This window comes from Diceros bicornis, chromosome 13, assembly GCF_020826845.1.
Source record: "Diceros bicornis minor isolate mBicDic1 chromosome 13, mDicBic1.mat.cur, whole genome shotgun sequence".
In the NCBI taxonomy this organism is placed as follows: domain Eukaryota; kingdom Metazoa; phylum Chordata; class Mammalia; order Perissodactyla; family Rhinocerotidae; genus Diceros; species Diceros bicornis.
Genome location: NC_080752.1, coordinates 20195264 through 20222169, shown reverse-complemented (window position 1 = coordinate 20222169; position 26906 = coordinate 20195264). Strand labels below are relative to the sequence as shown.

The window sequence follows — 26906 nt, the reverse complement described above, 5'->3', positions numbered from 1 at the left end:
TTCTCTTGCTGTTTCCACCACATTTGCAGTTACTTCTTCCACTGAAGTCTTGAACCCCTCAAAGTCATCCATGAGAGTTGGAATCCACTTCTTCCAAAGTCCTATTAATGTTGATATTTTGATTTCTTCCCATGAATCACAAATGTTCTTAATGGCATCTAGAATGGTGAATCCTTTCCAGAAGATCGTCAATTTACTTTACCCAGATCCATCAGAGGATCACTATCTATGGCAGGTATAGCCTTACAAAATGTATTTCTTAAATAAAAAACCTTGAAAGTCGAAATGACTTCTTGATCCATGGACTGTAGAATGGATGTTATGTTAGCAGGTGTGAAAACAACGTTAATCTCACTGTACATCTCCATCAGAGTTCTTGGGTGACCAGGTGCATTGTCAATGAGCAGTAATATTTTGAAAGGAATCTTTTTTTCTGAGCAGTAGGTCTCCTTGGGCTTAAAATAGTCAGTAAACCATGTTGTAAGCAGATGTGTTGTCATCTAGGCTTTGTTGTTCCATTTATAGAGCACAGGGAGAGTAGATTTAGCATAATTCTTTTTTTTTTTTTTTTATCAGGAAGATCAGCCCTGAGCTAACATACGTGCCAGTCCTCCTCTTTTTGCTGAGGAAGACCGGCCCTGAGCTAGCATCTATTGCCAATCCTCCTCCTTTTTTTCCCTTTTTCTCCCCAAAGCCCCAGTAGATAGTTGTATGTCATAGTTGCACATCCTTCTAGTTGCTGTATGTGGGACGCCGCCTCAGCATGGCTGGACAAGCGGTGCATCGGTGCGCGCCCGGGATCCAAACCTGGGCTGCCAGTAGCGGAGCGCGCGCACTTAACCGCTAAGCCATGGGGCCGGCCCCAGATTTAGCATAATTCTTAAGCGCTCTAGGATTTTTGGAATGGTAAATGAGCATGGGTTTCAACTTTACGTCACCAGCTGTTAGCCCTTAACAAGAGAGTCAGCCTGACCTTTGAAGCTTTGAAGCCAGGCATTGACTTCTCTCTAGCTGGGTGGCATCTTCTTCCAATATAAGACTATTTCGTCTACATTGAAAATCTGTGGTAGTGTAGCCACCTTCATTATCCTAGCTAGATCCTCTGGATAACTTGCTGCAGCTTCTATGTCAGCACTTGCTGCTTCACCTTGCACTTTTATGTTACGGAGATGGCTTCCTTCCTTAAACGTTATGAACCAACCTTTGCCAGCTTCAAACTTTTCTCCTGTGGCTTCTTCACCTCTTTCAGCCTTTATAGAACTGAAGAGTTAGGGCCTTGCTCTGGATTAGGCTTTGGCTTAAGGGAATGTTGTGGCTGGTTTGATCTTCTATCCAGACCACTGAAACTTTCTCCATATCAGCAATAAGGCTATTTCACTTTCTTATCATTCATGTGTTCACTGGAGTAGCACTTTTAATTTTCTTCCAGAATTTTTCCTTTGCATTCACAACTTGGCGAGTTGTATGGTGCAGGAGGCCTAGCTTTTGGTCTGTCTTGGCTTTCGACATGCCTTCCTCACTAAGCTTAATCATTTCTAGCTTTTGATTTAAAGTGAGAGACATGCAACTCTTCCTTTCACTTGAACACTTTGTAGGGTTATTAACTGGCCTAATTTCAATATTGTTGTGTCTCAGGGAATAGGGAGACCTGAGGAGAGGGAGAGAGATGGGGGAATAGCCGGTCGGTGGAGCAGTCAGAGCACACACAACATTTATCGTTTAAGTTCACCGTCTTATATGGGTGCGGTTTGTGGCACCCCAAAACAATTACAATAAAAACATCAGAGATCACTGATCACAGATCACTACAACAAATATAATACAGTAATAATGAAAAAGTTTGAAATATTGTGAGAGTTACCAAAATGTGACACAGAGACACAAAGCGAGCAAATGCTGTTGGAAAAATGGCGCTGATAGACTTAGTTGATGCAGGGTTGCCACAAACCTTCAATTTGTGAAAAACGCATAATCTGTGAAGCACAATAAAACGAGGTATGCCGGTGTAGTTTATTTTCTATGAATTAGTAATTGCTGTTTTACTTGATCTGTAGTGCCTAGAAGAATCCTGATGTGTACCAGCAGTTGTTTCATAAATATGTTAGTTGTTACTGGGAATAAATAGGGCTAGTTCTTAATACATCATTCACATGTTAGGAGTGGTTGATTATAAAATTTTATTTGAAAACTTTTTCTTATTATTTTATCATTCCAGAGGACAATTGATCTGTGTCAAGGTGGGCTTAATTTTAATTTTTTATATTTGTTTACTTAAAATTTTTAATTATTTATATTTAGTTTATTTTAGACCACCTCAAAAACTGGTCAGACTACAATTTCTGTTGCAGGTTATGAAAGGAAATGAAGTGAGTTAGAGAAAAAAATTTTTTTAAAGGTAAAATCATGACTTATACAAATATAAAATGAACCATATCTTAGATTTTATTTAACTTATTATTAATGAGGGAACCAGTGATATGTTACAACTAGCTCAAAGAAGAATTCAAGAACCATAGGTACATAGGCAATCAGGAATGCTGAAATGACTTTACAAATGCGTGCAAAACTGATCCGTTCATAAGGCAATAATCAATTGCATTCCACCAGAGTTCATTTTCATTTTCATGGACAAGTTTCATTTGCATTGTTATCAGTTTTCTATGAATTACCGAGTTGTGAAATAACTCTAAGGCCATGAAAGGCAGAGAGAACACTGAAGGATGTATGTGACAGGACACCTGATGATTTTTTTTTGCCCATTTCGAAATCTTTCACAGTTCTGTTTTTATTTTCTATTGTCGTCCATTTGCCTTTCAAGATACCAAATCAAATCATCCTGTCAGATTAATATATAAACAGAAGTTTTCATTTTGTTATTTTTAAGTAGCCATATAGGCATTATCCTTGATGTATTTCCTTTCTGTCTTTTAAAGTGGTAATCTACTAGTCTCATTAATATCTGTTATATCAGTTTAGTGGGTTTTTGGCTTGAGGTTATTGATGCTAAAATCCTAGGCCTTTTGAAAAGTATGTGCTTGCCTTCAGAAATTAAGGGAGAGAGCTAGAAATAGAGGGAGTGTAAAGAGACTGGTTTCATTTTTCAGGAGAAACATTTAAATCTCACATGAGCCATTTAGAACTAAAGATATAAATGTAAAATCAAGAATGAAGTCACAAAAACGCAAATATGACTGAGGAGAAGGGAATTTAGAGAGGAAAAAGGGTTTTTTTTTGTTTTTTTACATTTTTTTAGTTTTACTTTTTATTATAAATTTTTAGAAACACGTGTAAAGATAGAGAATAATTTGAGTAATTTAATGAACCCCCCTCACTCACTCACATTCCATAATATCAGCCTTTTTGTACCCTTGCCTCGTCTGTCCCTTCTCTTATTTTTTTTTTCCAGAAGTATTTTATTTATTTATGTATGTATGTATGTATGTATGTATGTATGTTTGGTGAGGAAGATTGGCCCCTGATCTAACATCCGCTGCCATCTTCTTCTTTTTTGCTGAGGAGGATTAGCCCTGAGCTAACATCTGTGCCCATCTTCCTCTGTTTTGTATGTGGGATGCCGCCACAGGATGGCTGATGAGTGGTGCATAGGTCTGTGCCCGCAATTTTAATGCAAATCCCAGACATGAGGGCTTTCCCCCCAGTTACTTCAATATGCATTTTAGAAAGCAGTATCATTTTCTTCCAAAATCATACCATTGTCATACCTAAGGAAATTAATAATAATTCCTTAATAAAATTAAACATCCTGTAAATATTCAGATTTCTGTGTCTCAGAATACAGTTTTACAATTGGTTTGTTCACGTCATGATCTATTAAGATACCTACGTTACATTTGGTTGCTGTGTCCCTTGTCTCTTTGACTTTAGAACAGTGCCCCCCTCCCATTTTTTTTGTTTGTCTTTAATCACGTCATTGACTCCTTGAATAAATCTAGTCCCACATTTTAGATTTATCTGATTGCTTCTATGTGGTATCGTCTAACTTGTTTCTCTATAAACCTGAAAATGGAAGTTAAGTTTTGGCAAGAATATTTTAGAGATGGTGCAACTGTGCTTCGTATCAGGATTCTCATAATCTGGCTGCTCCACAGTTAGTGATGCCATATTCCATCAGGGAGTTTGGATGCTGATGGCCTAACCCCTCCTTTGGAAATATGGTTTTCCCCCTTATGGCCAGCAAGCAGTTGTGGGGTGATGATTTAGCACTCTGCAATATCCAGTTCTTCAGCAATCTGAGAAGCTTTTTTGATTGAGGAATTATCATCTCCTGTGTCTCACAAGGCTCCTGTGTGTCTTCAGGAGGAATCTGTATAGAACGATGAAGAAAGCCAAATCAGACCAGCGAAATCAACTATAATGGAATAAAAGATGTTGCAGGCACATTTTTCTTCTACTCAAGAGTAGAACATAAGGGCATAAGAGTTGAAAAGAAAGGAAAGACGATCATAGGTAATTGTATTTAAAAGACTAAGTGTCTGGGTGTCCTTAGCTAACGACACCACAAGGACCCTCACCTAAACTAAATATAACAACAACAACAACAAAACAAAGCCTCTGGAAGGCTCATTTTTCCCCAGTAATGTAAGCTTCTTCGTAGAGTAGAAAAATATAAAAATGAAACCAAATCTCAAATCTCCGGTCTAATTTAAAAGTTTTACTCCGTTGGAGAGGACAGCCTAGGTGATAAGAACTACAGGGGCAGCACCACCTGAAGCTGGCATGATATGGCTGATTTAACTACATTGAAAGTGACAGAAGAAAGAATGACTTTACAAATGTAAGATACATCCATTTCGGAAAATTGCTCAACGTGTGGATATAGCGGACAAGCTGTAAAACATGAGGTGGAGGCTGTAGAGAGCAGAACTGATGCCCCAGAGCAAAGACTCATTGATGCTTGAGATAGAGGAACATAGCACAACCAAATTAAAAAACACCCAAAGCTAAAACAATGTCCCCAAAATGGAAGAATATTGAAAAGACACAAGGAAATCCAAGCTGCATATAGCAGTGGTAAAGACCAGTACATTCATTCATGTCTTCATCTCTGTGACTGTGGTTTCTATATCATCTTTTTTGGTTTCAATAACATTTCTCAAATTGAGTTTTTAGAAGACTCCCAGGGCATCATGCATGAGAAGCCTTGAAATGATGATGCCTAGATATTTAAATTTATGAAGTGTTTAATCTTCATTGCAAAGATACGCTCTTACAAGGTTCCAAGGTATAAAGAGAAAATTTAAAGACACATAAGAGTATAAGAATGACTTTGAGTCTTACTTTTCAGACTTTGGAGACGTGTAAGAGTTTAGAGGGAAAGAAACAAAACAAAACAAACAAACAAAAAAAACAATGGAACTAATATACTTTGGTGTGGCATCTAGCCAAACCAACTTTTCTTTCTTTTAGGATGGAAGATTCTTTAATAAATAAAACATATAAAACAATATGTCAGTGAAGTACTCAATAGCAGCAGTGCTCTTTTCAGAGTCCACTGACCATTGAGAATTAGATAAATTATATAGTTTAGTTTGTTTATCTATGATTGTGATTATAGCTTGCACCCTGCTATTCTTAGAAAGCCACAGATCAAGTAAGGAATTAACAAAGAATTGAATTGAATAGTATGAAAAATAAGATTTAACTGACATAAGAAACTAAATGCCAGGAAAAAGATGTATGTTTTCAAATGCACATAAATCTTTCATAAAAATATTGGTCATATAACTTGGACAAAAACAGGTATACTTAATATAAAAATGTTATGGTTCAAATTGTCAGAACACAGTGCGTTAAAGTTAATATAACAAAAATTAAAAGTGGGTGGCCACATAAAAATTAAAATAAAATTGTATATATAAGGCAAGAGAGAAATCCATAAAAAATAAAAGCATGCCTTAAAATCAGTAAATTTTGTAATGGTGCAGTTATATTTTCATGGGTTGGTGTCAAACCTGTACGTAAAGAAAATTTTATCAATTTAAGTATATTAGAAAAAGAGAAAAGAAATAGAGAAATATAATGTGCCCCAGACAGGGAAAATATGATTAATAAAATTAGGCAGAAATAAGCAAAATCACAACAGTTGATTTTTTGTGAAATTTAGTCAAAGTGAAAATCATTGATCAGTTAGTTAGACAAAGAATAAAATGTAAATAGGATCAGGAGAAGAGCTACAGTAACATACAGGAAAACTAAAATATGTGGGAGAATGTTACTTTTAGTTAGATGGTATTAATTAATGGCCCAGGTCAAAAACAGAAGTAATTAAAGTGTGTGCATGCATGAGTGTGTGTGTGTGTGAGAATTGCCAAAGTGGATGCAGCTAGAAGTAGAAATTATAACTGGAATGAACCTCCTCAAATTAATTTTTAAGGAAAGAGGTAAGGTGTAATTAAATCAAATAAATGAAATCAACTGTATTAGAAACCCAAAGAGTCGTAACAAATAGCAAACAAATCGGCACCTAACCCTGGTGAGGATTTATTTTGGAGAATTTTTTCAAAAGTTCAAAGAACAATTATTCAGTGAATAATTCATTGCAGCTTCAAAATATAGAAAAGGACATTGTTAATTATGTGATTCATTTTCTGAGCATAAAGGATTTTGTTTTGACAATTTGATAAGAACAACACCTTTAAAAGAATTTATGGACTGGGGTCATTAACCAGCAAACGGTACAGTGCTGTTTGACAATAATTATTTACTATGAGCAAGTAAATTATCCTCAGATTCTTGGGTAGCATAATAAAAGAAAAGCTATTAACACAGAGGAGGAAATTTAGAACTCATCTTGGATTCCTCTCCTTCTTCCCCTCTGTATCCTACCAAGGAGAAAATCTTGTCGATTGCCTCCACAGGCATTAAGAGTCTGTTCCCTTCTCCGTTGACACTGCTGCTACCCTAGTAAAAGTCACCACCATCTCTCCCTTAGATTAACTGCAGTCATCTCCTGTCTTAATCTTCCTGTTCCATTTTTCACCTCACCTCCTAACAACCTATTTTCAAGACAGTAGCCAGAATGATCTTTTTACTGTCATTTCCCTGCTTAAAACCTTTCAGTGGCTTCTCATCTAACTTAGAATAAAAATCCAAACTCCTCATTTTTAAATGATATAATTTGGCCACTGCCTACTTCCCCACCTTTTCCACATGTCGCTCTTCCCCGGGGTCTTCCTGATGCCAGCTGTTTCACGTGGAGCTTGTTTCCTCTTTACACCGCCTCTGCTTGCTCATCTCTCGGCCTGGAGCATCCCTTCCTCAGCTCCTTACACTGTCACCTCCCTGGGGAGGCTTTTCCTGATCCCCCAATCTCAAATAGCCTCTCTTCCATGCAGTCATTCTCTAACACAGTTCACTGCTTAGTTTCCTCATGTACTTAACTGAAATTTTCTTGTTTACCTGTTTATTGTCTGTCTCCTCCCCTAGAACGTAAGGCCCCTGTGCACTGCTGTATTCCTAGTGCCTGTGACAGTTTCTGAGATACTTAGTGAATATTTGTTAAGTGATTGCATGATGAGTAATAATAGGAAAGATAAGTAATATAATATTGGGTTAAAATAGAAAAATTGGGCAATGCAATTGAATTGCAGTTACCTTCCCTCATAGAAATTCAGCATGTATCAAATTAACAGTTGATAATAGGAAAAGGATGCTTATAGGAAGTAGTGTAAAAATAGCAGTGGTCTTAGGAGTTTTGAGTTTTAATTCTGACCCACTCACCTAACTTTGAAGAAGTTACCTGATCTAACCTTCAGTATTCGTCGTTTGTAAAATCGGAATAGTACTATCTCTTGGGTGTTTTATGTACGTATTTGTGCGTTTCTGTGGGTAAGGTCCTGCCTCCTTTCCTCTCTCCTTCCCTTTCTCTCTTACAAGACACTTTAATGGTAAGCATTCTACGCCAGGCCCAAGATTTCAAAAGCGGTTCATATCATAACACCAATTTAGATAACATCTATAAAATACCTGGCACAGTGCAAGGCACGTAGAAAATGAACTGTAAATGTTAGTTCCTTTCACTCCTGGTTGGAGTCTTTAGGCTGGCTAATTCCATATTTAACTCCAAATCTTCCTTGGGATTCTTAGAACTGTATATTCTTGTTATTAGAGTACATTCCTGCTTTCTCTTAGTCTGTAAACTCTTAAGAGTATTTTCCCTATGACATTTATCATAATGATTTATTCATTGCTTGTGTTCTATAAATGTTTAAAATTCAGCATGCATTTATTAAGTACCTATTATGTGCAGTGCATGAAGTCAAATACAGAAAAAAAAGTAAAGGAAATGGTAAGGCATATTCTAGCTGCAGGGGAAAATGTTGCTCACTTTTATAATTTAATTTATTTATTTTTCCCCCAAAGCCCCAGCAGATAGTTGTATGTCATAGCTGCACATCCCTCTAGTTGCTGTATGTGGCACGCGGCCCCAGCATGGCCGGAGAAGCGGTGTGTCGGTGCGCGCCCAGGATCTGAACCCGGGCTGCCAGCAGCGGAGCACGCGCACTTAACCGCTAAGCCACGGGGCGGCCCTTGCTCACTTTTAAAAGATAGATTTGAATTTATAAAAATAAAAGATGTTGACATCCTGAAATGTAATAAATGTGGAAAAGAAAGTAAAAAAACAGAAAAAATATTTTACCCACATATCTGATAAAATCTTACTATGCAAAACAGATGAAGATTTGATAGAAATGTATATGGTCTGTAACAGGATTCTGCTTGATAGATAGTTGGAGGAGAGAAACAGTTCCCACACAAAACCTTTATGAATAATATATAGTTTTTCCAACAATTAAAGAAACATAGGTCAGACATTTTCAAAGTACATTTATTCAGTAAAAGATTTACTCACAAAACGTGTAATGTGGTGCAAAAAAAACATGATGACAAAAATATGTAGTACAAAGCATTAAAAACAAAAACACCAAAAGCTAATCCCCTTTTTCTAAGCCTTTTTACTTCCATGCCAGCTTTTGTTTTTAATAGACTTTATTTTTAAGAGCAATTTTAGGTTCACAGCAAAATTGAGTGGAAGGTACAGAGATTTCCCATATACCTCTTGCCTCCACATAGACACAGTCTCTCCCACTATCTAAATTCTACACCGGAGTGGTACATTTTTTATAATAGATGAACTTACATTGACCCATCATTATGACCCAAAGTCCATGGTTTATATTAGGGTTCCCTCTCAGTGTTGCAAGTTCTGTGGGTTTTGAGAAATGTATAATGACATGTATTCACCATTAAAGTATCACGTAGAGTAGTGTCATTGCCCTAAAAATACTCTATGCTCTGCCTATTCATCCCTCTGTTCCCCCTAACCCATGACAACCACAGATCTTTTCAGTGTCTCCATAGTTCTGCCTTTTCCAGAATGTCATGTATGAAGTTGAAATCATACACTATGTAGCCTTTTCAGATTGGCTTTTTTTCACTTAAAAATATACATTTAAGTTTCCTCCATGTCTTTTCATGGCTGGATAGCTCATTTCTTATTAGCACTGAGTAATATTCCATTGTCTGTATGTAACACAGATTATCCACTCACCTACTGAGGGACATCCTGGTTGCTTCCAAGTTTTCACAGTGATGAGTAAAGCTGCTGTAAACATCTGGCAAGCAGTTTTTTGTTCCCTGCCCATCACTTAAACTCTCTGGGGCTCGATTTCCTCATCTGTAAAATTTAGTTGATGATTTCCAAGGATTCTGAGGTTTGAAATTGTGTGGTTATCTAGATAAAGATCATGAGATCTTATTTTATACTGATTATGAATAACTCAGGTATGCCTATATGCTGATGACACTCTTAAGTTGGTAGAGCCTTTCCAGTAGAAAGCAGTCTGGTCCTATATAACAGAAATTATACTCTGTTCTTACTCTTTGATCAGATCATTCTATTTCGAGAGGTGTACTTCAAGTAAATCCAAATGGAGGTTAAAAAATAACATCTTTTTTTTAAAACAAAGGTTTTCCTAGAGGGGTAATTTATAAAAGCCAAATAAAACAAAACAAAACTATGGAACCAATTCAAATGCAAAGTAAGTTGCATGAGAGCAGGGATCATGACTGTTTATTCTGACCGATGTGTACCTAGCACCTTACTCAGTGTGGTGGTCTAAATATTAGTTGAATGTAGAAATACTGGAAAAAGAACTTACGGGAAAGAGAAGAGCTTTTACTGAATGTAAAAGATTATAGGAGATGGCGTTCTGTCCTTCCCTTTGCTTGCTACTCGGCATCTCATTGCCAGACTCAGCGTGCCAGCTGTTCCTGCTGAACTCCACACTTGGCTCCTGTACAGACACCAGTGAAGCCCTCAGGCATGTGATGTAGCAGCTATGACAGATCTGCTTCTGACTTGGCCAAGAGCATCAACATGGCCGTAAAGGGGTTACAGCAAGAGTAGACTGTGTGTCCCAGCTGCCAGGACAGTCTCAGTTTACGCATGATGTCTCAGTGTAGATCTTAGTAGCATCTCCTTTCATGCTCAAAGGCATCCTGGTTTGGACAGTAGGTCACCATTTAGGTGAGGGTCTGACTGTCTACTTCACTGCTGTATTGGGAAACATTTTCTTGTTTTATCAGTTCAGTTTACTTTTTTTTTTTGATTTATTTATTTTTTTCCCCCAAAGCCCCAGTAGATAGTTGTATGTCATGGCTGCACATCCTTCTAGTTGCTGTATGTGGGACACGGCCTCAGCATGGCCAGAGAAGCGGTGCATCGGTGCGCGCTCGGGATCCGAACCCGGGGCGCCAGCAGCAGAGCGTGCGCACTTAACTGCTAAGCCACGGGGCCGGCCCATCAGTTCAGTTTACTTTAACAAGCATCTATTTAACACTCAGTAGATGTAAGATACATCTTACATCTATTGTGTTGTGAGATACTACAAAGAAAATTCAGACAAGCCTCCTTCCACCAAAGAATTTCACTTTAATGCTTTTTCGTCTTTATTTTGGTAACTCATAACCTCCTTTAGAATCAGAAGTGTTCCTAGACCCAAGCTCGTGCCCTGGCCTTCAGCCATTTAGAAGACCCTTTTCTGGCTTGCCTCTGGCTGTATGCCCCTCTCTCCTGTGGGACTTAAGGGCATATTCCCATCTAAGAACCTGTGCCCTCACCACAAGGCACTCTGGGTATTTGCAGTAATGGAATTCCTCACCCAAACACTTTTGAGCATGCTTCCAGGACTTGCATGGACCTGGTCCCTTGGATGCATGCAGATAAGACCCCTCACAGTGCCAGGGGTGGAAGGAGAAGGGAGTGGACAGCAGGCCAGTGGCAGGAGCTGGGGTAGGCTCCCTGCAACCTTACACATTCCGGAATTCAAGAATTCTAATTTTGTACCTGGGCTTCAGGCTCATTTTCAATGTATATGCCTCAAAGTAGGAGAATAGAACTATTGTGTGTAGCAGTTTATTAGCTTAACTTACAGCTTTTAGATATTTAAACACATGACATCTGAGCCTCCATTTGCATTCTTGCCGTGGACCCCACAAATATCAGGGGCAGGCCCACTTGGAGTAAAACCTAAAATCCTTACTGTGACCTATGAGATCCTACATAGTCTGTTAGATCCTCATAGATCCTGCCCCCACCCCACTGTGCTCCAGCTGTTCTAGCTTCCTCACTATTCCGGAACACTCCAGCACACTCCCATCTCAGGTCCTTGCACTCGCTGCTGCTGCTGCTTAGAGTTCTCTTCTTCTAGGTACCCATGTGACCTCTTCCCTCATATCCTTCAGGTCTTCCCCCACCCCCACCCCAAGTCGTTATTTTATCAGTGAGACCTTGCCTGGCCAGTCTTCCTAAAATTTTACCATTCCCCCAGCACTGGCTGACCCTTCCCTGCTTTACTTACTTAGCATGCATCCCTGTCAAAAAGAGGTGGTAAAAAACTGAACTAGCTTTTCACCTAAATATCTTCTAAAACCCCTGAGATATTAAGACTTTTTTCCCTTAAAAAATTACTATTTTAGTTTTTATGTCTTAAAGTCATCCATGTACTCACTTTAAAGAATCACATAGTTCTCTAAGGCTAGTTACTTAAAGCAACAGTCCCCCTACCCTGCCCGCCACTTCAAGAGTGACCATTTCCAACTCTCTTCAATGATTCTTTTGGTCTTTGCCACCATATCTGTATAAAGTGCTTATATTGCTACTCCTAACTTTTCGGTTTTAGGCATTATCTATTTATTTTCCCCTGTAGAGGATGAGAATTAAGCTCTCTCTTGTCACTGTCACACCCTGTGCATGCACACACGTATCCAACTCTCCACCTTCTCGGTCTGGTTAAGTTGTGATTTTGGTTAGATCGAGATTCAGTGTTCTAAAAACTGTGAACATGAGTCACAGCTGAGCCAGGAGTATACTCAGTATACTGTGATTACTTCTCTTTTCCTGCAGCATTTTATTTTTCCTGGAGTGAAAGTTGTCATGATTTTGATTTGTTTACTTCTCTAGGTTTATTAGCATCACTTCCACCCCAGACTGCCCCAGTTATGTATATCTTCTTTCAATATGTTCAGACGTCTATATTGTTTCCTTTTTCTTGAAAAAATCTCTTAGTCTTCAGATCTAATCTGAATGGTTGCTCTCAGGGTCGATTTGAGTTTGACTGAAACCAGAGACACCTCTGAGAGGCTTGTTTATCCCCAACAGGACATCAGGCAGTCACTGCAGAGACAGTTGTTTTTTTCAAATATGTTATTATGTGAGAAAATCATGAAAATGTAACTATTTACCATGAGTTTATCTATGGTTTTCTTTCGTGTGTTGTAATTAAGATACTTTTTATTCCAAAAATATAGAATGTATTCTTGTATTTTATTATTTTGCATAGAGCATATTCAGAATTACTGGAATAATCTCAATAAACTTATATATATATATGTATTTATTTATTTCATATTGTATTCTTTCTTAATAGGCTCTCAAAATTAGAGAGATTTGTAATTGCCCACCACTTTCTGGACCAGACCCTCGATTACTGTTCAAACTCAGTGTGAAGCATTTTCTTGAAGAATCAGAGAAAGAAGACCCAAATATCACTGTTAAGAAACAGAAAATGGATACTCTTCCCATTCAGAAACAGAAGCAAATACCATTAACATATATAATTGAGAAAAGAACTGACAGTTGAATTAAAATTTGAGACAGAGGATATATGAAGAATGCAGCAATCCTTATCATTTTTATGTTACTTTTTAAAAAATGATGTTTGAAATGAAAAAAAATGGGTATTGAAGGTCAAATCATGTATATTACAGGTATTACCTAAATTCTTTTAGGTATTTATTTTTCATGAAATGTTGATGTATTTTAATCTATTTTAAAATATTTTCAACGAGGAAAATGTCACAGAATAAATTTATATTACACATTTTACTCTGTCTCATACTTGCTTTTGATTTGAATGGCAGACCTCTCGAGGATGAGAAATCAGAATGTGCAGTAATTGTTATTGTAGAGAAGATTCCTGCTGAGCCTAAACTGGGTTTCAGCGTCTGGATGGTTGTGATGAACTGGGAAGCTGATAGTCTAAAGCATGCAGAGATTGGTTTGCATTGGGGTAGAATTTTGTGGAATAGGGGACCTTGGGATAGAGAATTTCCTGATTCTCACTTATGGATGACGAGGGATTAAGGCTATAGGAGGAGCTGAAGAAGGTGTTTTTATGCACAAGTGGTGCTGTTTGTGGTCCAGGTAACAAAGTGAGAAGCAAAACGGGGAGAGAGGGTCATTTCCTTGCAGACACAGTATGCTTCTGGTGCCCTGAAGTCTTAATAGTTGTGTCGTTTTGGCTCCTTGACGATATTACATTTTGGGAATCTCTGGGGATCTCAGAGAAGGCAGTCACCCTGTTCTCATTGAGGTACCACCAGGAGAGGCAGGGGCAAGGTGCTGCCCCAAGTTCATCTCCCTGGGCAGCAGACATCAACAAAGGGCTGGATGAAGATGAGAGAAGCACAAGACACATCCCTAGTGATACCCAGAAATTACTGTGTTACGTAAATGTGGAAATAAGTTTTAAAAATGCATTATTACTTATATGATATTATTTGTACTCCCAAACTAATGAAGTCTAGTGATGTTGAGGTTATATTCCCAAGAGGGACATTTTTCTTGAAACACATTCCAGTCATGTGTCGCTTCACGATGGTAATACGTTCTTGAGAAATGCGTCATTAGGCAATCTCATCGTTGTGCGAACATCACAGAGTGTACTTAAGACAAACGTAGATGGAGTAGCCTACTACCTGTCTAGGCTATAAGGTACTAACCTCATGGGACCACCATGGTATAAGCAGTCCATCATTAACTGAAATGTCATTATGTAGCACATGACTGTATATTAAATAGTTTCTTAGAGAATTAAAGGGGAAAGAAATTACCTTTTATTGAGTATCTACTGTGAGCTGGGCCCATTTATTCCACAACTCTGTGAAGCAGGTTTTATTATTACCATTTTACAATGAGAAACAGGCTTGAAGAGGTTAAATAATATACCCAATGTCTCTCACTTAGACAGAGCACAGCTAAGTTTGACTATAAATCTGCCCATTTCCACAACTTGCAGGTATCTAAAACTAGACTATCAAAAGACAAGGAACAAACTCCATTCTCAGTTGTTTGTTAGCTTCTCATGTATAGCTTCAATACAGGAAAAAATCTCGTAACTATAAAATCAGGGAGCTCCTGCAGTATCTGCAGGATGATTCTCCAGGTCCTCCTCTCAGACCCTTCTATCAGAATTTCCATGAAGAGCCTGGAGCGGGGCAAGGTGGGGGAGTGGAAGCTCTCACCCTGCCTGTGACTTCTCATTTAGGATGTGTGCTGACACCATTACATTTTCTCAGGCAAAATACTTACCTAATTCTTAAGAAGACAAGGTCAGAGCCTATTTATGTTTTTCAGGGCTTGCGAAGGATCTCTTGACCTGCGCACAGAACGACACTTGGAAGGCAGAGGCTCAGATGAACTGTTCTCCATGTAGTCATTTTTTACACTCTAGTGACGGGTCCTGTCAGAGGCACTCTATACCATGTAAGGACATTCGGAGCATGTCACCTAGAGATAAAGGGTAAAACACACCGTTTGATTTCCCTGTAGATTTCCTAACAAAATAGTGTAGTGGAGACCCTAGTCTATTTTTGCTTCCATCCCATTATCACATCTAATTGTATTGTTCAGAATTCCTAGAAAACATACAAGTTGACATCATGTCAGAAAAAGCAGAGAAAATACAGAGATAATACCTTTATAGTGCATGTGAAAAAGATTTTTTTAACCCATGAAATCAATAAATGTAAAAGAAATGTTATATTTCAGCTCAGGGTTTTAGGAGAAATTAAATAGCAATTGGAATGTAATATGTATACATATGCTTTAAGTTGCATATGGAAACGATCTCTGCATGTTCTGCATTTAGTTGCATAACTTATTGTCAGTGCTTCCCATGTGCCCATAGGATTTAGATGTTGGCTGGTTAGCTCAGTTGTTTGGAGCATGATGCCGGTAAATCCAAGGCACACGTTCAATTTACTCCCTCTTATAATCCAGAAAGTTATAAGACTGTATCCTTTAAAACTAAGAGAAATGCACATTTACTGCTATGTCCCTAATACCTAATAATTTTTGGCACATTATAGGCATCCCATTAATATTTTACTGATAGACTGAACACTCAACATCATATGGTCAAAGGGTTTAAAAAAAGGAGGAGAAATAATCATACTTTATGAAATCTCTGCCTCTTGGTAGCCATGGGACCCTGGGCAAGTCACTTAAACTCTCTAACCCTCAATACTTCATTTGTAAAATGGGGATAACAAATCCTGCCTCCTAGGCTGACGTGATGATTAAGGGAAATGATCTACTGAGAACATTTAGCACAATGACTAGAGCTCCAAACATAATAAAAACAGCCACAAATTATTGAATACTTACTTTGTACCAAGCATGGCGCTAAGCATTTTTCAAGCACTATTGAACCTCGCTGCAACCCTATGTATGATAGGTATTATATTATCACCCATTTAGGTCAGGAAACTGAAGTTTAGAGGGTTGATGAAACTTGCTCAAGGTTACATGGTGTATTTCTTAGGATTATTTTACTTGCAAGAACAGAAAAACCAGCTCAAAATCAAGAAAATTTATTGCCTCGTGTAACAGAAAAGCCCAAAAGTACACTAGCTTCAGACACAATTTCATCCAGAGGATCATGATATCATTAGAGCAATGGCTCTTTTTCTCTGCTATTTTTCTCAGCTATGGCTTCACTCTTCCCCGATGATTTCAAGATGGCTGCCAGCAGCTCCCAGGGTCACCTGACATCCAGGAGAGGAGAGTGACTCACCTTGAAACTATTGAAACAAAGCCTTCAACACTAATTGCTCTCTATATAGCACCCCAGCAGCAATCACTCTGGCAGTTGATGGGATTATCCTGAATGTCAGGAGCTGAGGATGGGTACCGTCAACCCTGAATGGCTATAGCACAATGGGAGACATGCAACCACAGAGTCTGTTAAGTAACTGTAATAAAAACCTGTTACATTTATCCTCTTTCACCAAGCAAAGTAACAAGATAATTCCTTGAGGATTTGGTCTGAAATGATATTTAATCTGAGCAAAAACAATGTAGCATAAATTTTACATTATGATAGTAAATTTGCATTGGTATATTTGCTTTACCATTTACAAGATATTTTTTCCTGACCTGAATTATCTCATATCCTCAGAACCAACCCATGAGATTGGAAGGACAAGTGTATTTATTTACTCATAGGGGAGAAAACTAAGGCTTGGTGGAATTAGGCAAGTTATCTAAGGATGCATTTCAAGTAAATGGCTGAACCGAGACTGAAGGAAGGATCCATTGATCTGTAACCCAGTGCTCTTTCAGGAATACCACGTTCTTTGGAGAGGGAGGTATTACCTCCGTTTTTTAATCTGGAAACTGAAGTTCAAAGATATTAGGCAACTGTGTGCCCAGTACTACTCAGCAAGTAGCGGCAGAACTGAGATTCAGACTCGCATCTTCTGACTCCAAAATCGGTGCTCTTCATCTGTTTACTACTTCAGTTGGCAAATCTCGTAAAGGAAGTGGGGATGAAAAGTGTTTGTTTCCCTTCAACTCTCACCTGTGAACAGCAGGGCCAATACCCTCCTTTCCCTCGTTTAAAAGTACTCATTTTAATGCTCTATGACAGGTGGTAAAAATATCCGTTTAAAGTATATTCACATACATGAAGGATAAAATTTATATTAATCATCTCATAATGTGTTTTTATTGAGACTTAGAGAGTTCCTCAATCTGTGGTGAGAAATATCTCTCACTTCATTACTGGAAAGAAAACCCTGTCAGGGTACTACCCCCTTACTCCTTGCCCCCTAACTTCCAACAGAAAACCAATAGCCCTCAAGGTAGACTGGTGGCTCCCAGCCTTTTAATCACAAGGACTCCTTTTATATTACCTGGCTCTGCGTGTGTGGGCTTTTACACCACAGAGTTCTCTTTGTCTTGAAATGTTGGAGTGTCTAGACTCATGACCAGGGTCTTGCTGCACTTGGCTGTTTAGGAGTTGAGGTAGTTGGGCTCGGGGCATAAGTCACAGTGTGGTCCTGCTTCCAGGTCTCAGAATTTTTGTGACATCATCAAAGACCAATCAGGACCTCTGATCATCATGTGATCTCTGGTGTTACCAAAATTCCAGCCAAAATAAAGATTTGTGATTTTAATTAGTCTGAGTGGCCTAATTATGTGAGAGAAAATATAAAATTTTTAGTTAGGCTCTTTGAAATATTAAGCATAACTGGTAGATTCCATTACCATCTTCACAGACCACAAGGGGCCTGGGACCTCATCCTGGGCAGCATGGGTTTAAAATCATATTTGTTTTTTTCTCTCCAGAATGTAAAAGAAAATAAAATTAACTTGTATTAATTTTGACCAGTGTATCAAAGTATAACCCTATTTCTATAGCTTAGGGATGATGGATAGTCTGCTTAAGGGTTCTGTTGTTCTATATTTAAGGATATATTTTTAAAAGTTGAGTATTGTTTTTGCACAGAAACAAATAAGTTGAATTTAATTTTTTCCACTACGACTGTTCCCCTCTGATGTTATAGTAGCATTGAGAGAATCAAGGGCAATGTGGCTGGTCTTATTTTTTCTTTGGGAGATGGGATAGTAATATTTGCTTTGCCTGCTTCCCAGCGTTGTTGTGAGCTTTAAATGGTAACGTGTATGCTCTGTACAACATCCAAAATGGTGTACCCAGGCTGCTTCCTACGCTCTAGCATTGTCTTAGTCTGGGCTATAAGATTATTAGTTAGGAGAGGTCATTTCCAAAAGGATGACCGTTTGCCTGATCTAACCAGAATTAATGATGTTCTGCTCTTACTCAAGTGTGAGAAAAAGGGAAACTTATTTGCAGCATGTTTTGTTTTAGTTTGATTTATGAGTGTGTGTGTGTGTGTGTGTGTGTGTGTGTGTATATAACCTAGTTATTCTATTAACCCTATTATGGTTCTGGTCTAGAGTGTGTTCCTGATTTCCATCAATTTCTGCATTTTGATGCTTAAAACTAGGGAAAGAAGGTCAACTTCTGCTTGGAATGGCCAGCCCATTCTCCAGATGGTGGACGGAGAATGGGAGCTAATGTTTGCTGAGCCCTACTAAGGACGAGATGGCACAACCTTTCTCTCCGTTTAATCCTCACAGCAGCTCTTCAAGGCATGGGTTATTCTCCCAATTTACAGATCAGGAAATAGAGGCTCACAGGACTGTGTAACGCGGCCAAGGTCACACAGATCCTCCAGCAATTTAACTAGGTTTGTGAGACTCAAAAGCTTTTACTGACTTTCACGTGCTTTCTCTCACACATGGAAAATGAGAGCAATTCTCAGGGCAACATGGGAAATGTTTATTTGGGGCCCTTCCTTTGTTCCAGAGGCCAAGGCTTTTCTCCTGCTCCATAATCCCTGGAACTTTCCTTGATCTCATTATTCAACACCATCTCTCAACACTCACCTCTTGTAGTGAGCCAACCAGCTAAGTGAAAGTTCTTTGTGACAAAGGCCCACCAGCCCTCAGGAACACGATTTGGCACATCGTAAGTGCTCCCTGAATTCAAGTCCAAAGATAGAAAGAATGAGTGTAGGTGTGAATGAATACAAACAAGCAAGCAATAGGAGTTATTTGAATGCTTGAGATAGTTTTCGAGTGAACTTGATAAAATAGTGAAGGGTAGGTCTCCTGCACCCACCAGGGGTATTTCTATATCACATCCTCCCACTGCCCAGGGTTTTGTGAGCTTCAGGTCTATCTACAAACGTTCTGTGGCTGGGTATAGAAAAATCCTACCAGTTCTGCACCTTCCAGTCACTCACTAACCCTATTTTCTGCTTTATTTTTCTTCATAGTACTTATCTCCATCTGAAATCATAGACCTGTTGGCTCTATGGCTACCCAAAGTCATTCGAGTCAGCTTTGATCTGAGCTAATCCCAATGAGCTAACTCCTCTTCCCAAGGGAATGAATTTAGGAAACCACTGAGGATTTGAGGTCTAAAGATCCAGGTTCAAACCCTGCCTTCCCCCGCCAGCTGTGTGATGGAACAAGCCACTCTGCCTCTCAGAACCTCAGCTCATCCTCACTGGGATGTTATGGAGAAGGAAAGCTCTACCACCACACCTGCCATGTTGCACTGCCAGCCTGCCATTGGCTTGGGCAGTCCTTGAGGGCAGGAGCTCTGTCGCAGGCATCCTTTTTATCCTTCGTCCAAAGCACCGCTCAATACGTTTCTTAAAGCAATATAAAGAATAGTAACCAGCATTACCTTTTAACATTGTCCAGGCAAATACCTCACAGTGTATCTCCACAGCTCTATCAAACAGGTTAATTTTCTTCTTGGGTTTGCCCTTAGGAGCTCAGTCCCTGCAGCCAGCAGACCTGGATTTGAGGCTGGCTCATTCTGGGTAAGTTACTTTACTCTGTAGGGCTCAATTTTCTTCCTCTGGAAAATGGAGATAGTAGCAGTTGATGCTTCATGGGATCAGAATGAGGACCAAATGTATGCTTAGCCACTTCCTGGCGTGTAACAAGTACACATCAAGAGTGAATGTGAGCATCACTGGGGAGGCCACACCTGAACTCACCTGCAGCAGCTGCGGAGCAGTCCAGTGCTCCTCTCGTCCTGCTACTTTCTTCTCTCCTGAGGGGTTTCTTTGGCACCACAGGGTGTTGCTCAGCCACAGGCAGAGACCCCCCAGACGTGCCAGAAGGTCAGCTCCCCTGGGGTGTCCTGCAGCCAGTGGAGATCAGAGTCAGTGGATAAATGTCTCATCCTCTTGAGATGATTCTGGGGTGTGTTCCACAGTTTGCCAGAGGGTCCCCTGTGGACTGAGCCCCAGTCGCCCACAGCTTTCACCATCTCACTCATGCCCGCTGTGTTAAGCATATTGTGTTTCTCTCTTTGTCCACTCCCTCATGTGTGCTTCCTGAGATCACCACCAAGTAAACGGCCCAAGGCCCACCTTTCCTACCCTAGTGCCTGTCTTAGGGCCTGCTTTAGGGGAACCCAACCTGTGAAGTTAGCTATCAAACTTATTATTATTATTGAATCCCCACAACAACCCCACTTAACAGGTGAAGAAACTGAAGTTCAGAGAGGTGAAGTAAGTGGCCTGTGGTTATATGGCAAATAGTTCTAATAATCTTTAACTCGCAGGGTTGTTTTGAGGAAGTAATAAGTCAACTATCAGATATGAATGAGCTTTGTAAACTGCAGTATTGGGCACGAGTTTCTTATTGTCCCTTCATAGTGCCACCTCTTCTAATGATGGTGATGTGGAAAATGATCCTCTGATGCCCAGAGTAGCCATAAACATTCCCAAGTACAACAGCTAATCGTTCCTTTTTCAGGCCACACAATCAGTCCCCAGAGCAGCCTTGCATTTTGAACCTATTATCTGTGATTCATAGGCTCTGGATCCGGAGTGACCCTAATGCACCCATGCAGGGGGAGTTTTGACTTGGAATTCATAGTCCAGGCATAAAGCGGTATTTACACACACGTGACAGCTCGCTGGGGGCGAGAGAAGTTTATTTAACAGCTGGAACAGATTGCGGAGTAACACTCAACAGCCTTGTCCGCAACACAGAAATCTGTCAGGAGTCGAAATGTGGAGGGAGCGCAGGCTGGGAAGTCAACCAGTCTTGGGGAAGTCTGCTCCACAGACTCACTCTGCAGGGGACATTCAGGCTGGATTGTTCTCAAGACACAGTCACGAGGGCTCAGCAAGACCCAGTCACTAGCAATAAGATCAGTATCCAGAGCGATAATAAGAACCACCGATTGTTATTGAATGAATAATGAATCACCTCTTACAGGCCGGGCCCTGAGAGCGCCGGACAGGCAGGAGCTGGTTTGATGCCTGCAGCAATTCTATGAGGCGGATATGATTGTCCCACTTTATACACGAAGGAAGAAATTGGAACCCAGGGATCTTGAGCGACTTGATCCAGACAGACCCCATGATATGGACTACTTTGCCCTTCCAAGCTCATGGGCCCCAGATTTAATGCCATCTGTTGGTGTTGGTAGGTTGGCTTTTTGGCTGGTTGGTTGGTTTATAATGCTGTGTGCTGTGGAGAAACGTCTTTCGAATCAGGTAGACCTTAGACAAATCACTTCTCTTTCCCAGGACTACTTTCACTCCTGCCAAATATTCAGTGATGTCTGCTTCACAGAGCACCCGTGAGAAGGTAGTGGGTTTACGCTTGTAGGTGCCTGCCACGTGGTAAGTGAGCACTGCTTGCTATGTCTCTTTTCCTTTCACCCTTGTCCACTTACTTTCAAAGATGACTTACAAAGGAAAATTGGGAGCCAAAATCACTTCTTGCCAGGCCTCAGATTGTTTAAGAAATTCTTTTGTAAGGCAGAGAATGTCAAGAGGCAAATATAATAAGGGTTTTGCAACAGTCTTTTGTCTTCTACTCATGATAACATTAAATACTATTCAGGCATTACCTGCCCTGGTTTGTCTGCCTTCTGCTAGAGTGGTCTCTCCTTGAATTATTTCAAAAGTCCCAGCAGAGCTGGAGAACACTGCTCACCCCATTGACATATGAAGGGCAGAGAGAGCTTCCCTGGTCAAGTTCAATGACCACGAGTGGTCACGGACTCTTTCCCTTGAAGGCAACTGCCTCTCCCTCTTTTTACCCAAGACGTTGATAAGATGTTGATTCAGGCTAAGTTTCTAAGTGAGACTTATGAAAAATAATAATGATAAAAATAAAACAAAACAATTGGGCCGGCCCCGTGGCTTAGCGGTTGGGTGTGCGTGCTCCGCTGCTGGCGGCCCGGGGTCGGGTCCCAGGCGCATGCCGACGCACTGCTTCTCCGGCCACGCTGGGGCTGCGTCCCACATACAGTGGCTGGGGGGATGTGCAACTATGACATGCAGCTATCTACTGGGGCTTTGGGGGAAAAATAAATAAATAAAATTATTAAAACGGGCTGTTTAAAAAAATAAAATAAAATAAAATAAAACAAAACAAGAAAACTAAAGCTAAAGTTATGTCAGGGCCAAAGATATGAAGGACAGGAGGGGACTGTTTCTGAGAGAAGATGGTAGGGTTAAGATAGATGGCACAGAAAGAAATATTTTACTCCTATACATGACCTAGGCTAATGGTCACACAAGTTGTACACTGCACACCTCCAGAGGGCGCCATCCACCCAGACGGTGATACGAATAAAACCCTGTAGAGATACGCAACAAGGCAGCCCTACCTATGATGCTTTTATCCTTTCTGTCAGGGAGCATGATCTTCAAGGTAGACATAATTAAGGGTGAACTGAACTTCTAGGTGGGAGAAGAGATGGTCGGAGAGAAACTGATACCTTCATTAATGTTTATAATAGTAGTAGGCAACAGTAATAGTTAACACTTATGGAGTAAAACATGTCAGAGACTCCAGTAAGCCCTTTGCATATACTATCCCATTTTGCCCTCAACTATAACACTGTTGCTGCCCAGCCAACAGCCATTCTTCCATTTCCCTTCCAGCAACTTTCATTTTGTTTGGTTGGCAGCCCCTGCCCAAGGGGATAAATCGTGATCATCTAAGTGGATCATGGCTACGCTATCCCCTAAACCCGGGATTGGTCAAGGAGCAGGAGTGTGAGCAGATCTGGCCAATGAGAAATAGAGGAAAGTCTAATATTTTCCAGGGTTTGCAAATATTATTCTCCCTAATAAAGAGACAGGCCACAGAAAAGGCTGTTTCTTGGTTTTATTAAAACTTATATTTTCTATTCCTAATTTGCATACATTATGTTAAGATATGATGCTTGTTACTGCTATGGCCTTCTAATGAGCTTGAGGGAAGGCCAAGAGAATCGTGGAGATGCCAACATAGAACCCTAACGTCACCTCATTGCTGAGCCAGCACTGGGCTCCCTCTCCTGAAACTTTTTGTGAAGTGAGATAATGTGGGATGAGATAAAGTGGATGTCTTTATTGTTTATGCCACTATTAATCGAGTATTCTCTCACTTGCACCCAAAAGAATTCCTATTGATAACATATTATTGGTTTCACTTTACAAATGTGGGAAGGCCAGGTTTCAGGCCGGGTCTGCCTGAGCCTAAGCTCTTCACTGCTCCTCCTCTGCCTGGGGCCAAGCCTAAGGTGCAGGGGAACTACATTCCAGGGCAACATGTGGGCCCAATCAAATAAGAAGAGCTCTCAACAGTGGACAGCTCTGCTGGGTAGGGAGCTCTCAGTCACTGGAAGTGTTCAAGCAAAGACAAGACTATCATCCATAAGAGTTGTTGCAGAGGAGAGTCAGGTTCTGAGTAGGCAGAAGCGAGGAAGATGAATTGGGAGTGAGAAGCAAATGTTCCATGACTGTATTCTGGAACAGAACCAAATGGACTCAGACTAGGTGAAAAAGAAGTTGCAGCCTGGACTAACCAGGTTTTCACTCTGAGACAGTGTCTCAGGCATCTGCACTCAAGGAATGAATGTGATGGCTCTGCTCCTGAACCTCCGAGGGCAATGGTGTGGGGATGTGTAAAGCTCAGATCTGGGTCTACATCCGAGTCCTAACTCTGCCATTTCTTGCCTATGAACCTCAGCTTTCCCCTTTGTCAAATGTGAGGAATGGACTTCACATGCCACTGTGAGGATTAAATGAGATGATTATACACTTCCACAAACATTTATGGCGGTCTAACTGTGTGCCTGACCTTCTGCTGAATCCTGATGTCTGTGTAAGCTATAAAGAGTTTCTCAAATGTAAATATTAAGTATTTTTCTTTATTTTTTAAAATTTTCCAACTTCTCTCTCTTTTCTACCCCACCAAGGGAACAAAAAAAGACCCCATTCATCTATTTTGAAATAAGTTGAATTCCTATCCAGGCAAATAGAAGAAAAGGCTCCAATGGACAGAGTTTCCAGCAAGACAAATTCCCCAGTGGCTGCTCTGTGCCACCGCTCAATAACAGTGTTTGCTATAAATCAGAGAGCTTCTTTATCAAGTGCTTGGAAGCGCTTGGGACCGATTTAGCCCTCGAGTGAGATTAATCACAAATGCTGCTTTGGAAAGAGTGATGGGCGTGAATAAGAAGGTTCAGTGGAGATCATTTCCACTCACCCCTATTGCTGTAGAGAGCTGGGGTTTGCAGAACTAAGCGTCTAAGTTTTTAAACATTTCTTGCAGTTTGAGAAAAATTCTTGCATCCAAGAATATGTTTCTATTCCCCTAACAATGGCCTAGAAGGACAGGGGAAGGAACTAATGTTTTTTAAAGCACATACTGTGTGTGCCAGATGCTATGCTTACATCATCTGTCTCTTTTTTTTTTTTTTGGCTGAGGAAGATTGGCCCTGGGCTAACATCCATGCCCATCTTCCTCTACTTTATATGGGATGCTGCCACAGCGTGCCTTGACAAGCGGTGCCTTGGTCCGCATCCGAGATCTGAACCTGCGAACCCCGGGCCACCGAAGCAGAGCACGTGAACTTAACCATACACCACCAGGCCAGCCCCTTAGATCATCTCTTTTAATCCCCATAACAGCTCCATGAGATAGGTCTGGTTATCCTCATTTTACAGATGAGGAAACGGAGACTACAGCAGTGGAATGACTTGTACAAATGGCAAGTGCAGAGATGAGAATGAAATGCAGGTCTGTGTGACTCCAAAACCTTACCACGGAGCCTCTTGGAGCTTTGCCTGTAGATCCCTGGCAGCAGAGTTCAGTGTAGACACAAGAAATAAATGAAAGTGGCTTACTGAGACCACTGGCCTCAGCAATGATGTCTGAAACAGTGATCTTTTAGGACCCAGCTTTAATGACACTGTTCTGTGATAACCTCAAACATCTCTTTTTTTTTCCATAAGATAGAGAATGAATGAATGAATGAAAGTCCTCCAGACAGAGTAAGATTCTGCTTCCTCTCTGCTCCTGCTCAGTGGGTCAGCCATGGAGGGCACCACTCAGATTCCTATTTGAGAGAATTCACTGCAGGGAGCATGGTTGGCTCCATGGTACTCCAGCTGCCACACCTTCAGATCCACTGTGACACTTCACCTGGACTGCTCCCAGCCTGGGACTGAGCACAGCGGTACCAGAGCTGGGCTGGGCCACCCCTGCCTCACATGCGGCATCTCTAATGGACAACCTTTGCCTGAGGTCTCCCTGTTGGCCTAACTGAGACTTTCTTAGAACTGCGCTACAGTCAGAAGCAATTCCAACTCAATCCTCCTTCCTTCCCACTCTCCTTTCATATGTGTCAGACCTGCATCATTGTCTGAAGACTCTCCCTGTCTACTCCTGCTACCCCACATCCTTCACATGAGTTTCTCCAATAAATCTCTTGCACATCTAATCCCGTCTTGATGTCTGCTTCTTGGAGGACTCTAATAGACTTAGTGATTCTATTTCCCCAACCCAAATGTCTATGACCAGGAAAACAGATCAATACTGTGGTATTGTCATGCGATGGAATACTATAGTGCAGTGAAAATGAATGAGTTAGTGATATAGGCATCAACATGGATACATTTCAAAAATATAATCAGCAAAAACAAAAAAAAATTGCAGAGTTATACACATAGGATGTAACATTTACACAGAGTTTTATAACATGTAAACCAAAACAATACATCATTTATAATATGTACATATGTAATAAAACTATAAAAACACACTAGGAAGGGATAAGTTCTGAATTCAGAAGCGAGGTACCACTGGGAAGAGAAAGAAGGGGGAATGCAGTCCGGTTTCCTCTTTTAAGCTGGATGGTTGCTACACGGTTGTTCTTTGTACCTATGCTTTTAATATGCCTGAAGTATTTCATAATAAAAAATTAATACATATTAAATCATATCCAACACATTGCCTCTTTAGAAGAAGTATTAAACTGATTTGAAATTGGCTCTGTTATGGAAGATCTTGGCTGTGCACAGTCACGTGCCGGCAGCTGAGTCTTGGTCTATCGTGGCTTTCCCTGCTCTGGGCAGCAGTTCCTCATTTTTGCGCTCGTTTCCACTCTCTCTCTCACCAACCCGCACTGGACCCCAAGCTCTAGGAACGAGGACTCTCAGCTTCTTATTTCTGAATCCTCAGTGGCGATGACAGCAGCAGGGGAGCAATATGTGTTTGTTATGTTTTTAATAATCGGGAGACGAGAAAGCTGAGGCCTGGGAGGAGAGAGGGCAGGGAGAGCAGACGGCAGAGCAGACGTAACTGCTGTCAACAGAGCCAGAGGCAGAGGCTCCGCGGTTGTCTGAGCCCGGCTGCGTGTGGGCGATAGGGCCGCAGGGAGGGTCCTGAGGGGCCAGGTCAGAGGGTCTGATGTGTCTGA

The 26906-nt window shown here is 40.5% G+C and overlaps 1 protein-coding gene across 2 annotated transcripts in view; it reads left to right on the top strand.

Moving 5' to 3' along the window:
- OMA1 (OMA1 zinc metallopeptidase) overlaps window positions 1–13402 on the top strand; it is a 76507-nt gene extending 63105 nt beyond the window's left edge. For both annotated transcript variants that reach the window (XM_058552528.1, XM_058552529.1), the window contains one exon: window positions 12951–13402. In XM_058552528.1, the coding sequence (XP_058408511.1) occupies window positions 12951–13163 (213 nt within the window). In that variant the 3' untranslated portion in view covers window positions 13164–13402. The remainder of the gene's footprint in view (window positions 1–12950) is intronic.
- Window positions 13403–26906: the final 13504 nt, after the last annotated feature.